Source organism: Lactuca saligna, chromosome 5 (assembly GCF_052625555.1).
Source record: "Lactuca saligna cultivar CGN05327 chromosome 5, ASM5262555v1, whole genome shotgun sequence".
NCBI classification, from domain to species: domain Eukaryota; kingdom Viridiplantae; phylum Streptophyta; class Magnoliopsida; order Asterales; family Asteraceae; genus Lactuca; species Lactuca saligna.
The window spans coordinates 222,873,429-222,891,673 of record NC_136421.1 but is presented as its reverse complement, the minus strand read 5'-3'; the positions used below and the strand labels follow the sequence as shown (position 1 = coordinate 222,891,673).

General features: G+C 36.8%; 1 protein-coding gene and 1 pseudogene across 1 annotated transcript; one reads left to right on the top strand and one right to left on the bottom strand.

Annotated features, from left to right (window-relative positions):
* Window positions 1-1,508: 1,508 nt before the first annotated feature.
* Window positions 1,509-2,640, top strand: LOC145046297 (uncharacterized; annotated as a pseudogene).
* A 6,214-nt stretch (window positions 2,641-8,854) lies between these two features.
* On the bottom strand, window positions 8,855-10,454 carry LOC145046296 (zinc finger BED domain-containing protein RICESLEEPER 4-like). The gene is made up of 5 exons (XM_078994585.1): window positions 10,449-10,454; window positions 9,711-10,251; window positions 9,470-9,600; window positions 9,052-9,419; window positions 8,855-9,005 (listed from the first exon to the last, which is right to left on the bottom strand). The coding sequence occupies exons 1-5, from the start codon at window positions 10,452-10,454 to the stop codon at window positions 8,855-8,857; spliced, it is 1,197 nt and encodes a 398-aa protein (XP_078850711.1).
* Window positions 10,455-18,245: the final 7,791 nt, after the last annotated feature.

Here is an 18,245-nt window from a genome sequence, read left to right as displayed (position 1 = left end):
TAGTAGCAACCATCGATCCTCTAATTTTCAATTACTCAGCCTTCGCTTTTCATACAACCCGTCGACCCTGAAAAATCGATAAACACCAAATGTCTCATTTTTAGATCGATTTTCTGATTAAATGTCATATTTGAAGAATGATCGATTTTCTGATTAAATGACCCCATTTTGCGAAGTTGGACCACTTATATTATTTCTTGAAAAGATCAGGTGCCAAATGCGAAACTCTAAGCTTTCTTCCCCAATTCGCATTTATACATTAAAAACTTCGCATTTTCATTCAAATTCTTCGCATCTTGCATCCATCCGTCTTTGAGTTCATTCGCATTTCATCGCATTAACTGAGAAATTAATCAATTGTCTCATATTCGCATTTCAGTTGTTTGAGAAACCCAGATACGAAGCCAAATGCGAAACCCACTAATTTCAAATGCGAACCAACCAAAAATCATCAACCACGTACTTGTGTCACCAAATGCGAACTGAATATCACCATTAAATTCTCCTCGCATTCTATAGATGCGAACACAATCCAGATCTCCGACTCCAAGCTTGCGAAATCAAAATCAATTAACCTCAAACAAATCGTGAACTTCTTATGCGAACTGTTTTGACCCACAAAACCAAATGCGAACTCAATTGATGTCATATGCGAACTGATTTCATAGATGCGAACACAATTGATTTCATATGCGAATCCACATCCATCGATATGAAACCAATACCAGTTACAAGCAATTAGTAGCAACCATCGATCCTCTAATGAGGAAACAGTTTCCTATTCGATTGTGCTTTGCAATGACAATCAATAAAGCTCAGGGACAAACAATTCCATATGTAGGTATCTATCTTCCAGAACCAGTATTCTCGCATGGACAACTTTATGTTGCATTGTCCAGAGGGGTTTCACGTTGCAATACAAAAGTATTAGTAAAGCCTAACGAAAATTCAAAAGGTGATGGGGTTTATACAGCAAATGTGGTGTATAAAGAAGTATTGCACGATTAATATTTTGTGTCGTCTTGACTGGTTGCTTTTTATTGGTTATTTGATGCATGATGTAACAAATAACACCATAGTTTGATTATATTGTCTTCAACATGTACTTTTTTTTAACATAACAATTTTGTAATGGAAACATATCACCGAAAGAACTCACGTGCCCCGCCGCTTTGCGCGGGTAGACGGCTAGTATATATATATATATATATATATATATATATATATACATATATATATATATATACATATGTGTGTGTGTAGATACCGAGTCATGGTTTGTACAGAAAACAATATAGGTTTTGAGTGATTTTCCTATTAATTAAAGAGTTAGTTTGATTACTTGTGTTTTCTATTAACTAGAATTGGTATCAGAGCCCAAAAAAAAAAGAAGCTGTGAAATCGATTCTTACCTGTTGACGAGTTAGGTCAACATGAAAGATACAAGGGGAGATGGAGAAGCTCCGGTAAAGGTAAAAGAGGTTGGGACAACATCAGTCTCCTGTCCGATGCTTACATCCACCAATTACACCGTGTGGGAAATGCGTATGAAAGTTGTCTTGCGTATCCACAAAGTCTGGACTGTGATTGATCCAGTAACCGAAGTTAATGGAGAGAATGATTGTCTCGCCGTGGGTTTACTGTACCAAGCCCTACCAGAAAACCTCATAATGCAAATGGGAGATCAGGGTTCGGCCAAGAAGTTGTGGGAAGCGATTAGAACACGTAATATGGGCGCTGATAGAGTCAAAGAAGCAAGATTACAAACCTTAATGTCAGAATTCGATCGATTGAAGATGCTGGAATCAGAGACAATCGAAAGCTTTGCCGGAAAGCTGTCTGGAATCGCATCAAAATCAGTGGCTTTGGGAGAATCGATTGAGGAATCCAAGTTAGTCAAGAAATTTTCTAAAATCAGTGCCAAGAAACTTCATCCATATTGTCGCTTCCTTGGAACAAGTACTAGACTTGAAAACAATCAGGTTCGAGGATGTTGTGGGAAGACTTAAGGCGTATGAGGAGTAGATTAGGGAGGACAAGATCAGCGGTAAGGATCAGACGAGGGCTCTGTTCGTCGACCATGGTGGAAGTTCGAGTCGGAAAAATCATGGAACGACAAAGGGAAAATGGAAAGGGGCAGGTTGATCGGGTGGGTATAATCAGCAAGACGGATCAGGGTCTGGGTCAGTTGGATCAAAAAATTCAAATGGGCCCAAATCCAATAAAAACCCACACAGAAATAAACACAATAATTCATCACAAGCCCAAGGAGGAAAGTCCAATTCTAATTCTTATACGAACCGCAAACCAAAAAAAGACCGGCCCAAAATTATTTGTTACTGGTGCGATAAACCCGGCCACTTTGCGTCTCAATACCCGGGACGAATTAAAAGATTACATGGGAGTAATTTTTCCGAATATGACGATACCGAAGAGACCGTATTCTTACACGAGACTGTATTTTTAAACGAAGAAAAGGTGATACCGTCCCGATACGAATCATAAGAAAATGATGTGTGGTATTTGGATTACAGAGCAAAAAATCACATGATGGGAAATCGATCGTTTTTCTCCGAACTTGATGAAGGCATAACCGGGAGGGTTAAATTTGGCGATAATTCATGTGTAAAAATCAAGTGAAACAGTGCTATACTTTTCCAAGGAAAGAGGGGTTAATAAAGGCTGATGACGTAGATTTATTACATACCGGATCTCAAGAACAATATTATTAGTCTCGGACAAGCAACCAAAGCCGAGTGTGATATTCGAATGAAAGATAACTATTTGACCATGCACGATGCCGATAATTGCTTATTAATGAAAGTACAAAGAACTCCAAACCGCCTTTATAAAATAAAATTACAAGTTGGAGTTCCTATTTGCCTTCATTCGTGATTACGTGAAGATGTGTGGCGATGACATGCAAGACTTGGGCATATCAATTTTGAGTCAATGAAAAGGATGTCCAAGAAGGGTTTAGTCAAAGGGTTACTTCAATTTGATCATAAGAATCAATTATGTGAATCGGGCTTGGTCGGCAAGCAAACAAGAAAGTCATTCCCGACTATGACGACATACAAAGCAAAAAAACCATTGGAGCTTGTTCATGGTGATTTATGCGGTCCGATCACGCCGGCAACCAATGGTCAAAATAGGTATATTCTTACACTTATCGATGATTTTTCATGATTTTTGTGGATTTATCTTATGAAAGAAAAGGGTGAGACGTTTACCCACTTTAAAAAATTCAAAGCTTTGGTGGAAAATGAAATTGGAAAGCCTTTGAAAGTGTTTAGAAGTGATCGAGGAGGTGAGTTTACTTCTCTCGAGTTTAATTCTTTTTGTGAACAAAATGGAGTCAAACGCCACCTTACCGCCCCATACTCTCCACAACAAAACAAAATTGTGGAACGAAGAAACCGAACACTAATGGACATGACACGAAGTATAATGAAGGCAATGCATGTTCCAAACTACTTATGGGGAGAAGCGGTAAATCACTCTACAAATCTAATCAATCGAGTTTACACAAGAGTCCTTGGTGATACAACTCCATACGAAAAGTTATATAAAAGAAAACCGAATTTAGAAAATGTTCGAATATTTGGGTGTCTAGCACATGCAAAAGTTGAACCGGTTAATCAAAAGAAGTTGGATGCAAGATCAAGACCACTAGTACATGTTGGTTCCGAACCGGGTATGAAAGCTTATCGATTATTTAACCCGGTACAAAAAATAATCGTGATTCGAGATGTTATTTTTTATGAAACCAAAAGGTGGGATTTAATTAAAGAAGCAGGAACCAACAATGAAGAACCGGGCTCATTCATAATACCATGGGACTATCCGAGAGACGATGCGAACAACAACCAAGGAAATGATGTAAACAATGATCTAATTGAACCAATTGAATCGGATCATGAGATTGGAGATAGAGCGGAAGTACAAGATAATGAACAACCAAGTCTAGTAAATAATAATGTTCAACAAGGAGCTGCAAATCAAAGACTCTCAAGAACAAGAGTACCTCCAAGACGATTTCAAGATTATGAGCTTGATCTTGATAATCTCGAAGAACTCCTTCTAACAACCAATGACGAGCCACTATCGGTTGAAGAAGCGAAGAAAGAACCAGAGTGGGTCAAGGCCATGGATGCGGAAATCACTTCAATAAACAAGAATAATACTTAGACTCTTGTGAACAGGCCTATGGGGGGTGAAGCTAATTGGACTCAAGTGGGTGTTCAAATTGAAGAAAAATGTAGATGGCACCATTAATAAATACAAGGCAAGGTTGGTTGCTAAAGGTTACGTGCAACAACATGGTATTGATTTTCAAGAAGTATTTACCCCAATAGATCGAATTGAAACCATTCGGTTTCTTATAGCCTTAACAGTTACTCATGGGTGGGAACTTCACCACTTAGATGTTAAAACAACATTCTTACAAGGAGAATTAAAAGAAACTGTTTACATATCACAACCGGAAGGCTATATAAAGAAAGGAAACGAGCATAAAGTACATCGCCTTACAAAAGCATTATATGGTCTAAGATAAGCACCTCGAGCATGGAACACGAAGCTTGATGGGATTTTGAAGAGTACGAAATTTCAAATGTGCATGAAAGAACCATCGGTGTACTGGAAAAGTGAAGGATCTAACTTGCTAATTTTAGCAATTTATGTTGATGATTTATTTGTCACAGGTACAAATTTAAGCATGATCAAGAGGTTCAAATTAGAGATGTCCAAAAACTTTGAGATGTCGGATCTTGGAAGATTGACTTATTACCTTGGCATTGAAGTTAACCAAGAAGAATCAAGGATTACTATAAACCAAGAAGCATATACTCAACTCATTTTAAAAGAAGTCAGTTTACATGACTGCAATCCGAACCACATTCCAATGGATCTGGGAAATAAATTGTCGAAGGCCGAAGATGAACCTGAAATCGACCCAACACAATATCAAAAGGTGGTAGGATGTCTTAGATATCTCCTGCAATCAAGACCTGATATGGCATATGCGGTTGGAGTTGTTAGCCGATACATGCAAAGTCCAAGAGAATCACATGGTGGTGCAATCAAACACATTCTAAGGTACTTACGAAGAACAACAGGATACGGAATCAAGTACGAGAGGATGGGACAAAGGCAACTTATTGGTTATAGTGATAGTAGTCACAATGTTGACCCCGATGACGGAAGAAGCACAAGCGGTCACATTTTCTACTATGGGTCATCTCCAATTGCATGGTGTTCGCAAAAGCAAGATACCGTTGCTTTATCATCATGTGAGGCGGAATTCATGGCGGCCACGGCGACTGCATGTTAAGCAATATGGCTTCAAGATTTACTCGAAGAAATATTGAACAAAGCACAAGGAAAATTGGTTCTTAGAGTTGATAACAAGTCGGCTATCGAACTAATGAAGAATCCCGTTTTTCATGGAAGGAGTAAACACATTCACACAAGGTTTCACTTTATTCGTAATTGTGTTGAAAATGAACAAGTGGAGGTGGAATATATTCTCGGTGAAGAACAAAAGGTGGATATTCTTACGAAACCACTAGCTCGAACCAAGTTCTAGGAAATGCGGAGTTTGATCAGGATTGAAGATGTCTCTAGAAGGACTTAGAGATTCGAGGGTGATTGTTGGAATCCTAAGTCGTGTAGGACTTGGAGTCCAAGAATCTTGGAGCTTAAGTAGGATAGGTTTAAGTTTCTTTGTCTAATTTTACAAGCCGGTAGTTTATATATATATATATGTGTGTGTGTGTGTGTGAGTGTGTGTGGATACCGAGTCATGGTTTGTACAGAAAACAATATAGGTTTTGAGTGATTTTCCTATTAATCAAAGAGTTAGTTTGATTACTTGTGTTTTCTATTAACTAGATCCGATGGACGGTTAACCGGTACAATAAATTTTTTTATTGATTTTACTTTGTCTTATATGATCATTATGTAATTTGTTACCATGCATTGTATAATAACAAAGCTATCCAAATTTCAAACTTCCATTATCTTTCATCACAAATGAACTTCAGTATTTCCCTAATCCTTAAACCTACATATATTGCTTAATCACCTCGCATGGGACATAAATAAAAGACCTAATTGTGCATACATTGCTTAATCACCTCCCATGGGAAATATATAAAAGACCTAATTGTATCTCCTGTTATGGAGATAAACAACCACACAAATTTTTTAATTTATTAATCAGATTATAAATCCTGAAAATGAAAGTCAATGAAAATGCATCAATTTGTCACATAAGTACTTGCCTAAAGCACCCACAATGAAATGGCCTAACGATCAATTTTATTTTCTGTTATAGCATTCCATTTTTATTTTTTCATATTATAGTATTGTACTATGACAAATATATCGAATTATAGGTATATCATTCATATATTTTTTTTTTCAGACAATGCCTCCGGATCGATGTGTAGGAAAATAATCAAAATAAGATATCGTTTAATGATATATTATTCTTTTATCCTTAACTAACGTTTCAAGAAATGTAAAATGCCGCCGGACGTGACAGTGGATACATTTGATGCCTAGTTAATCCTTTTAAGATTCCTCGTATTAGATACTTTTGAGCACCCTAGTAGTTTAATTTTAAATTCCCATTTAATAGAGTGCAGATGTTTAATGAGATTGATATGTAAATGAATCTTGACAATTGTTGTGACAAATTAATGAAGTTGCTACAAACTTGGAACCAAAGTGTTGTTACGCTGGAAGCCTTTAACAAAACAAAATGCCTTTGGAAATATCATATGAATTTCTTGACTTTTTTTTATGTCTAACGTCCATTAATAATTCTTATTTGGGAGTTTTTAAACTTCAAAATTTTATATTAAATAGAATTTGTATCAAGTTGCTTGTAATATATAATATATAATTTTGAAGGAACATATTTTTCGAATATTTGATTCAGTATCTAAATTTTTATCCAAAATTTCTGATTCAGATACGAAAACCATTATCTGAAATTTTGATATCCGAACTTGGATATCCCATTTTAGGAAATGGCATAATCCTAACTAAACTATCGATTTAACTATTATATGTCTATCCTACCTGACTAAACCATTAAACTATTCTTGGATTTTTTTTTCCTGACGCGAATGATGTCCAATTCATGATTATCTCTTTTATAAAATTGTCAACTCTTGACCTTTTTTTTATTGAGATTCAGCGTCCGATTCCATCAAGCAAATGTATGAACTTAATGTTTGCTTCCACTTTTGGGCTTTCTTAATTCCATCTCTTCGGTGGATGATTTACTTACTAATTAAATGAATGAAATAGAAATAGAAAAAAATACATTAAACTGAAAGATGATATAAACCTCTCATCTTTCCGGTCTTAGTCCCACCTGTTTTAGTCCATATGACAAGCGACTACTTACCTAGTAAAGATAAATGAACAGAACTTGGTGAAAACTGGTTGGGAAGAATATCCCATTTGAATAGCTCTTATTAGGAGTGTCGAACGGGTAAAATTTTCGGGTTTTTGGTAGAAACGGGTATTTCCTTAAAAAAAAAAAAAAACTTGATACCTGACCTATATTGTAATTCGGGTTTTTGGGTTTTGGGTATTTGGGTTTAAGGTCGGGTCGGGTAATTATCGGGTATACCCGAAAATTTCTTAAGTGTCACTTTTTGATTTTATTTTAATTAAAGAGTTTCAAGTATGTTTGAAGAATTCGTGGTGTATTAATATAGATTACAAGAGTCCATCATTTTATAACAAAAAACACTTATTATCGAAGTTTGGTTTTATTTTTGTTTACCTTGTATATTATGTTTATAGATTTGATATTTCAAATAATAAAACTTAATGAACCAAAAAGAAGATGGTAATAACATCAATAATATCATCATGGTTGAAGGAACAAAATACATAACTTTAAACACAACCCAGTTAAACAATAAAAGTCTAAACATAACAAAAGAGTAAAATTCATAAGTCATAACCCAATTCAAAACATAACCATGTTTCAAATCACCTTCAAATTATTCTTAGTTTCACAAAAATATTCATCAATCTTGTATCTTCACGTTGCCACATTTATTTTCATATCCAATCCAAGCTCTAACTAGATGTACCAACTTCTCCCAATCCTATACAAATAGTATAAGTATTAAAAGGACAAAACATAACATGTCAAAATATTAAAAAAATATTAAAGATAAACAACTACCTTTATCAATCTCTTGTAGGTTGTCTCAATCTTATTCAAAATCAATGTTGTCACTTATACCACCCCGAAGCCAATCTTGGGTACAAATTATACTTTCAACAATCTTAGGAGTCAAAGAACTCCTATACGAATCCAAAACCCTCCCGCTAGTGTTAAAAACATATTCCGACGCCACAATCGAGACAGGAATGGCAAACAAATCTTTAGCCATTAATGATAGAATCGAGAATCTTGGACTATTCACTTTCCACCAATCTAAATTGTTAAACATTGACAAATCTTCTTCAACACTTTCTTTCAAATACTTTTCTAACTCACCAATTGACTCAACTATGTTTGTTTTCATCTTTTCTCTTAGTTTATTTCTCAATGGTGGTTTTGGTGTCGTAGCATCCAGATTCTGGTGTTTCCCTAAAATCGACGATGACTTACTAGACTCGGTAGTACTAGAAGTAGTACTTGGAGAATGAATTCTAATGTAATCGTTATGTAATTCATACATAGAATCCATAATATATTTCTTTTTCTCCTCCATCTTTTCTTTTCCAGAACGGTCCTCAAGTAGTATAACCAAATACTTTACCTTGTTCCTCGGGTCAAGAATCAAAGCAAAGTAGAGCAATAAATTTATTTTTTCTACATCGCCAAAATACTTATCAAACTTACTCTCATTGCCAATGGAATATCACAAAGGCTAGCATCGGAAATAACATCATCCAAGAGTGTACGAATGGAATAAATGTCTTCAATGCACGTGCTTGATGTCACGTATAGTGTCCGGAAAATCCTTTCAGTAACATCACAAAATAGTTTTAAAAAAATGACACAAATGCCTAACATGTTGCCAATCGCTCAGTGAAGAAATCGATAAACCCGCCTTTTCAATGTCGGAACGAAGCTCATATTCCTCTAGATCGTATCTCTCAAAAGTTTTTTCATAAGATTGGGCAATATTCAACATAAGATAAGTAGAGTTCCATCTTGTTGGAACATCTCTTACCAAGTGTTTCATTGTACCCGGATTAACAAGCTTAGCAAACTTGGTGAATTTGCCAATTCTTGAAGGTGATCGCCTAATCCACTTTACCGCCCATCTAATTATCTCAATCGACTTATCAACCTTTTTAATACCATCTCGCACCACCAAGTTTAAAATGTGGGCAACACATCTCATGTGTGTCAATTTCCCATTTAACAAACACTTATTGGAATTATGAAAGATTTAAAAAAAAAAAAAAAAAACTCAATTGCCACGTCATTAGCACTTGTGTTGTCAACGGAAATTGTGAAAACATTTTTTATTCTCCAATCTATTAAGCATTTCTCAACCATTAATCCAATATCAACCCCACGATGACTCTCTTGAGGACAAAAACTCAACACTTTTTTTTTTCAATTTCCATTCATTATCTACAAAGTGGGCGATGAGACACATATAACTTGATTGTTGTGTAGAAGTCCAAGTATCGGTGGTCAAACAAATCCTACCAACGTTTTTTTAATAAAAGCTCGAATTTTTCTTTTTCTTCTTGAAACAATTGGTAGGTATCGGTTGCACTTGTACTTCTACATGGAATTTTAAACATTGGTTGAGTAACACTATTGTAATATTTAAATCCCGCACCTTCCCCAAAACTACATGGAAGTTCATCAACTACTAACATGTGTGCCAAAGCCTTCTTACTCTCTTTTTGATCAAATTTCCAAGATTTTAATTTGTTTTCATCACCAAAAGCTATTTGTGTTTGACCAACATTTACTTTAGCCAAATAAGGTTTACATTTGTTTAAATGAGTTAAAAGATTTTTGGTACCATACCCTTTCCCTTCACACTTGTATCGCCCGGAACCACAATGCTTACATTTAGATCTTTCAACCCCCTCTTTGTCCGTAAATCTTTCAAATTCATCCCAAACTTTGGATCTTGGTTTGTACTTTTTTGGTGGTCTCTCATTTACTACCAGAACTGAATCATTGACTGGGCTTTCAAGGTTAATCGTCTCATCTTCAATATACTCATTCGTTTCAGACATCTACAAGTAAATAAAAAAAAGTTAAGAAAATATTAACAAAAACAGTTAACAAAAAGAAAACAGACAATATCTAAATTCCAAATAATTTGACAGCTTTTGTGACATCCCCATTTTCACGGCCAGAAAAGACCGATTTTTTTATGCTTTATAAAAATCAGAGTGTTTCTTCTTGCATTTATCACACCATATCGTTTCACCTCCATCTCCTCCTCCAAGCTTTGAGAATTTTCTTTCCTTGTTGGACCTTGAAGATCCTTCAAACTTCCGCTTCTCTCCTGCCTTATCTTTTTCTAGACCCTTTTCTCTTATCTGGGTCTCTACATTCTTAGCTGCCCTAACAGCTGTTTTCAAGGTAGTTGCCATTTTGACCATTGGGCCAAAGTCAGTGGTTAATCCGTTAGCAAACCTATCAATCTTGCAGAGTTCAATAGGCACCAAGTAGGGGAATAGCTTCATCCTCTCGGTGAATGCGATGACATACTCATCAACACTCATCTTCCCTTTCTTCAGGTTCTGAAACTCGTTGTTCAGGTCTATAAGATCTATCTCTGAGCAGTACTGCATTTTCAACTGTTCCAAGAACTCTTCCCATGACATCCTTAAGGATTTTCTTCGTGGCATCGTATCTGCCAATAGCTTCCACCAGCTCAAGACTCTAGTTTTCAGTTGTCTTACTGCGAAGACGGTCTTCTGTTTCTCGCTACAGTCGCAGCTCTCAAACACCATCTCCATCTCAAAGATCAAATCCATAATATCAACAGGCTTTGGGCTTCCTGAGAGACTTGGTGCTTTCGCACCCAAGAAATTCTTGTACATTCGCCCACCCTTGTCGTTTCTCCTCTCCGGGCCATCCCTTTGATCACCTTGAGTCCCCACTTGACTCACTTGGCGGCTGTAGTTCCCTTCCTCCGATTGCTCGGGAATCAGCTCGGGTTGCTCAGTGGGCATAGTAGGTTCGTCCCTATTCAACATCCACCTCATTTCTTCCCTTTGTTCAGCTAGCATAACCCGAATCATGACTTGAACTCCGGCCATGGTGACTGGCTCAGGTGCAACTTCTTCTACAACAGGTATTTGCTGAACCACTGGGGGTTGGTTCCTATTCTCATTTGCATTCATGTTTCCGCTACGGGTCCTTGCCATCTTGATCTATACACTGAATAAAGTGAATCTAGACCTTTACTTAGGATTGACGTTTAAATCATCCTTGTCACTCCGAAACGTTGACATGCTAGTTCTAATATCGTAGTCGTACGTTTAGAATCCTAAACACGTAAGGTTTCCAGATCCAGTCGACAACAGACCATAGATCCGAATAAATAACAGCATATAAGGCATAAAGCATTTAGCACATAAAAGCATTTTAGGAATAATTCTTAAAATAAGCTAGTGTTCACACCTTACAATCATCGCTTAGCATTCTAAGTTTAAGTCTAGAAATAAATCCATATTCCTAGTTCGCTTAAACTAATGCTCTGATACCAACTGTGACATCCACATTTTCACGGCCAGAAAATACCGATTTTTTTTATGCTTTATAAAAATCAGAGTACTTCTTTTAATAAAAATGTTGTGGAATTTGTTCCCAGAAAAACATGATAAATACGTTATTAAAACATTTTCGAAGAAGCGTATTTTATTCATTTCAAAACGTTTGGGATGTCAGCGTTAATACAGAAACATAAGCATAAACAGAACTTACATTTATTTACACTAGTGATCTACATCTCTTTAAATCTCTCAGTGTAAAGTGACTTCGTATCAACACCTGTGATATAAATAAACTAAGTGGGTTGGGTTGGGAAACCTGGTGAGTACATAGGGTTTTCAACCCACAATAATATAATTATTATGTTTAAACAATCAAACAATCAACCCAATTACCCATCCCCATTATCTTCTTTAGTCTTAAGGATCTACCCTAAGAATCAACTATTCCTCGTTTATTTATTCCTAAGGATCATCCTAAGGAATCGACACGAAGTCCATCATTACCAAGGCTTATAGAATATATCTGGTGAACACGTAGTCCAAAACATCTGGTAAACACTTAGTTCAAAACTAACTAGTGAACACACTTAGTTCAAAATACCTAGTGAACACACTCAGTTCAAAGATACCTAGTGAACACACTCAGTTCAAAAATACCTAATGAGCACCTAGTTCAAAAACACCTACAGGTTACGAGCCTGCTATCGTTCCCCTGGACCGTCTAGTATCGTCCATGGTCGTCATCTATACTCCACTAGATGAATGGATCACTGACAACACTGATGTCTCCTATCGTGTTATCACAAAACAACTATTTTATCAACCCATGTTTTACCCAACACATTTTGTAGATATAAAATACATATACAGTTTAATTCATTTAAAACATGTATAAAAATCTTTCACCCAGCATAGACAGCAAGTATTCAGACAATATGCACACATAACACGTAATTTATATTAAAATACTTCATATATATGTGTAAGATGAAAGAGACTATGCACTCACCTGATAAGGTGATGACTTGGTACTCGGACAACACTTCGTTACTGTTAAAACAATTTCCCTCGGACAAAACCTAGTATCATTACCACTAGAGTTTAGTAACTGCGACTAATTAATAGTCTAGATATTATTATTATTATATAAGCGTTAAGAAACACTCTTATATAACTCATAATAATATCCCAAATACTTATTTTAATTTCCTAATAACGTTACTATATTAAAACATAAGCTATACAAAAGATAGGGTAGGTATAGCTCACTTACAGCGGATTTTTTTTCGCAAAACTGGGCTTCGCTGGAGCAGCGTTTCCGACCTGAAAGGCTCCTCCTCTCGGAGCTTCCCGATGCTCTGGGACTTTCTTCTAACACCTTGGAGGTGCTAGGGAAAAACCTTGAAGGTTTGGGGGTATTTGGGAGGAAAGAAGTGGAGAGTTGTGAAGAAAATGGGACATTTTCGCCTCTATTTATAGGCTGCCAGCGTCGAGTACGCCGAGCGTACTCAAAAATTACGCTAAGCGTAATGGTTATGCTGAGCGTACTCAAAATTACGCTGGGTGTAATATGCCACGTGTCACCATCTGGTGGCTAGCCTTAGGGAGGAAGCAACGGCTGTGATCGCGCCACGTCACCCAAACTCGCACAACACCCTCCCGACTTAGAAAAATCATAACTTTTGCATACGAGCTCCGTTTTCGACGTTCTTTATATCCACGCGAAGGTGGGAACGTACTCTACAAGTTTCGTTTAGACTCTGTCGGTTAATTTTGGCTCGATTTTAAATTTTATATTATTAACAGGCCGGGACAGGATTGGTCCGTTAAATTCTCATAACTTCTTCATCCGATGTCCGTTTTCGCCCATCTTTTTCTCGTTACGCTACTATTAACGAGATCTTCGATTCTCGTTTAGGTTGTGTCAGCTAAAACTGCTCGATCTAATATTCGAATTTCGGACTGTACACTGCTAATTCGAAACTTCGAAAAATCATAACTTCTTCATACGAAGTCAGATTTGGGCATTCTTTTTATCAATGTTGTTAGTTTAACATATTCTACGACTTCCGTTTATATTGCTAAGGCTAAAACTCGCTCTATCATAAATTCATTATTTACGCTTTCCGGTGCCGTGCCGGTTCCGTCGCAAAACTTCAACGGGTCATAACTTCTTCGTTATAACTCGGATTTCGGCGTTCTTTATATGTACGGAAACCTTGTAATATATTCTACAACTTGGTTAAGATTATTTATTCTAAATAATCTTTTGTTGAAAAGTCGTTTTCGACCCCTATTGTCTATAAATTGACTAGCCCGGATCTACGACATTACAGCTTTATACATCAAATATGTATACAAAGGAATTCAATTACATTCCATTTCTTATGACAGAAAGCAAAACAGATTCCAACTTAAATCCAGAACATATACATCAAACATTTGACAGGTTTATACATAAAAACATCTATATTTTTTTATTTTTCTGCAGCAAATCAACTTATATTTTTGATTTTTCTAAACATATCCAAAAAACTCGACAACAAAGAAATCAAAACCAACATATTTTTTTGCATAGTTATGCCTAAGCTAGGCAGAATGTGAATCAAAACCAAAATATTTCAACTTGTGATTAACAACAACACAATAAAGAAATCAAAGATAATGCAATTTTTTTTTTTGCAGCAAATCAACTTATAATGCAGAATTTTTAACATGTGACTGTTTCAGCGTGATCAGATGCAGAGGGAAGAAACGTCTTTGAGGCGTGAGATATTAGTGAGAATTGTGATGAGGGTTTAGGATTCCTTTGCATCAAAACCAGGCTTTACTTCAGCGTCGTATTTCCTAAGGAGTCGTCGTTCATAAGAAGGAAACGAAAAGTTTTTTTTGAAGTGTGCTACCAGCGACCGTGTGTACCTGACTACATTTCATGTATATTTGGTATTCTTTAAAAAAAGAATTCGGTTATACCTGGAAATTAATATTATACCTAATATCCGACCTATATTATTATCGGGTTAACCTATTACCTGAATGTTCATACACATTACCCGCTCTACCCGACCCATTCTACCCGAATTCGGAACGGGTCCGGTAGGTAGAACGAGTTTTGGTTTTTTCGACAGGCCTACAATAGACCTCAATGGAGCTAAGATCTAACATCCCAAGTTGCTAGAGTAGCCCATACTCCCAAACAATGCTTAAAGGACCCAAAAATGCATAAACAAGGCCATAAACTAGGTCTAGCATCATGAATCATCAAGTAGGGAACATTATACCTCAAATAGCTTGCAAAGATGATGATGAATCTGGATCTACAAGCTCAAACTACCCCAATAAAATATCCAAGAGTTATTTTCTTTAAATCACCAAAAACACCACCAAAATTCACTTCCAAGCTCCAAAAATCACAAATGGCATTAGGGTTTCATTCTTAGGGTAGGGGAGTGTTAGGGTTTGCCCAATCCTTGCATACGCCTTGCATACTCCCACGTATGCTGTGACATCCCCAAATTCACGGTCAGAAAAGACCGATTTGTTTATGATTTGTTTTATAAAATCAGAGTAATCCTTTGATTAAAAGTGTTGCGGAATTTGTTCCCAGAAAACATGATAAATTCGTTATCAAAACATTTCCGAAGAAATGCAACTTGTTCATTTTAAAACATTTGGGATGTCCTGGTCAATACAGACACATAAGCATAAACAGAACTTATATTATTTTACAGTAATGATTTACATCTCCTTTAATCTTTCAGTGAAATACATCTTTGTATTGATACCTGTGATACAAAGAAAATTGAGTGGATCAGGCTTGGGAGCATGCTGAGCATATATAGGGTTTTCAACCCACAATAATATAATTATTATAATCATTCATGAAACAATCAACCCAATTACCCATCCCCATTATCTTCTTTATGTATTAAGGATTTACCTTAAGAATCAACTATCCTTCACTCATTCATTCCTAAGGAATTCGCACAAAGTTAATTGTTGCCCGTGGTTCATACATCTGGTGAACACGTAATTCAAAACATCCGGTGAACACTTAGTTCTAAAATACCTAGTGAATACACTCAGTTCAACAACAACAAGTGAACATATCTAGTTCAAAAATACCTAATGAACACATTGAGTTCAAAATGCCTAATGAACACATTGAGTTCAACAATACCTAATGAACACAGCGTCCAACTTTTCTCTATGAATACGATCTCCTAATGAACACAGAGTCCAAAAGCACCAGGTGAACCCAATCACCTAATAAACACAGAGTACAGAAACACCTGGTGAACCTAATCACCTAATGAACACAGAGTACAAAAACACCTAGTGAACCCAATCACCTAATGAACACAGAGTACAAAAACACCTATAGGCTACGAGCCTATTAACGTTCCAATGAACTATTTATTATAGCCTGTGGTTGTTGTCTCGGATGACTAGATCATCTTAAACATCGATACCTATCATTATTACTTTCACAATTTCACCATATAAGAACAACCCTTATCCCACCTCGACGATCTTCACAATGACGCAATCTAAACTCTCGTATCTAAAGTTTTCCTCTTTACCTAATCCCTACTCACATATCTAAAACTAACCTCTTGATCTGATCCATACTCCCGGATCTAAAACTAACCTCTTGATTTGATCCATACTCCCATAGCTACCAAAGTTTTTTTCTCTCATTTACCGAGAACATATACCCATGTTCTACCCAACATATTTGTTGATATAAAATGTATATACCGTTTAACTCATTTAAAAACTATATAAAACATTCATTCGACACTCATCTCAAATAAACACCAATATATAAACACATATCACGTATTTCATAGCAAATACTTCATATTTATGTCTTAGAAGAAAGTAGCAACACACTCACACATAACATAGATGTAATACATTCAACCGATACTTGTAGTAAAATCTTGTTTATGAAAGGGACTATACAGTCACTTGATAAGATGATTATCGGACAATACTTCGGATCTAAAAGTAGTATTCTTTGGTGGAACCGGGATGCTTCCTTGAAAACCGGGTTTCTCGCGGGTAGAGTTTCTACTCGGGAACTCTGTTTATCAGGATCTTCGGGGATTCAGGACTTTCTTTTGGTCTCGGGATGATAGCGGGGCTTAGGGGGTATAACTTTCACGTAAAACGAGGCAATATGGATTGAGAGGAAAGAAATTGAGCAACCAAATCAGCTGGACTCGACTTCTATTTATAGGAGGGGTCTGGCCCTCGAACGCAGAGCATTCCCTGAACGTTGGGCGTTCCCTTTGAACACGGCACATAGGAGCGTGGTTCTAGTCTTATCTCTTATCCGGTTGGGTCAGCAACGACATGGCCAATCTGAGGCCAAGCTATGAATGCGTGGCGTTCCCCAATTAAACGCAAGGTGTTCCCACTTTGGGATGCATACCTCAAACTTCAGAAAATTATAACTCTCGCATGCGATCTCCGTTTTTGATGTTCTTTATATCCACGCGTAGGTGAGATTATGCTCTACAACTCTCGTTTAGACTATGTCGGATAATTTTGACTTTATTTTTATTATATTATTTTTACTAGGTTGGGACAGGAAAACTTCATTATAAACTCATAACTTCTTCATCCAACGTCCGTTTTCATCTGTCTTTTTACTGTTGGACTACTATCGACGAGATCTTTGATTCTCGTTTAAATTGTTTTGGCTAGAAATCCATCGATCTCATATTCGAACTTCGAGCAGCATACTGCTAAGCTGAAACTAGAAAAATCATAACTTCCTTAAACGAAGTCAGATTTGGACGTTCTTTTTATGCATGCTCTCGGTTTAACATATTCTACGACTTTCTTTTAGATTGCTAAGGCCAAATATCACTATATCGTAAATTCATTATTTACGTCGCGCTGTGTCGTGCCGGTTTTTGTCGTGAAACTTCGACAGGTCATAACTTCTTTGTTATAACTTGGATTTCAGCGTTCTTTATATGTAAGGTAACCTTGTGACATATACTACAACTTGGTTAAGATTATTTATTCTAAACACTCTTCTATCAAAAAGTAATTTTTGACGCTTATCGTCTCTAAATTGACTAGCCCTTATCTACGGGTGTTACAATTATCTCCCCCTTAGTTTTTCATGACATGCTCCGGGCTGATATCCGGGAGCACGTTAGTTTTTCAGCTTGCCCCACCTTGGACTCCATGATTGCTAGGGCGAGGGAGAGGGAGATAGATTTGGAGCATATCCGGAAACGGAAGTAAGAGGAGGGACAGACAGGAGGGGCTTTAGGGAAGAAGCCCAAGGGATCAGATGGTAGGCCGAAAGGCCAGTTAGGACCGAGCCGTTGCAGGAAATGCGGCAGGCCGCACGGGGGGGCGTGCAGGATGGGATCATCAGGCTGCTACAAGTGCGGAAAGTCTAGGCACTATAGCAGGGATTGCATTGCTCCGGTAGCAGTTATTCAGACATTGGAGTTGTTGTGTTTCCACTGCAACCA

Excerpts from the sequence above, each read along its gene's own strand:
- LOC145046296 (XM_078994585.1), bottom strand. Across the intron at positions 9,601-9,710 it reads CGAGCTTTTATTAAAAAAAC|TGTTGAGTTTTTGTCCTCAA; the intron begins GTTGGTAGGATT and ends GAAAAAAAAAAG. Across the intron at positions 9,006-9,051 it reads AGCGATTGGCAACATGTTAG|GATTTTCCGGACACTATACG; the intron begins GCATTTGTGTCA and ends TGTTACTGAAAG.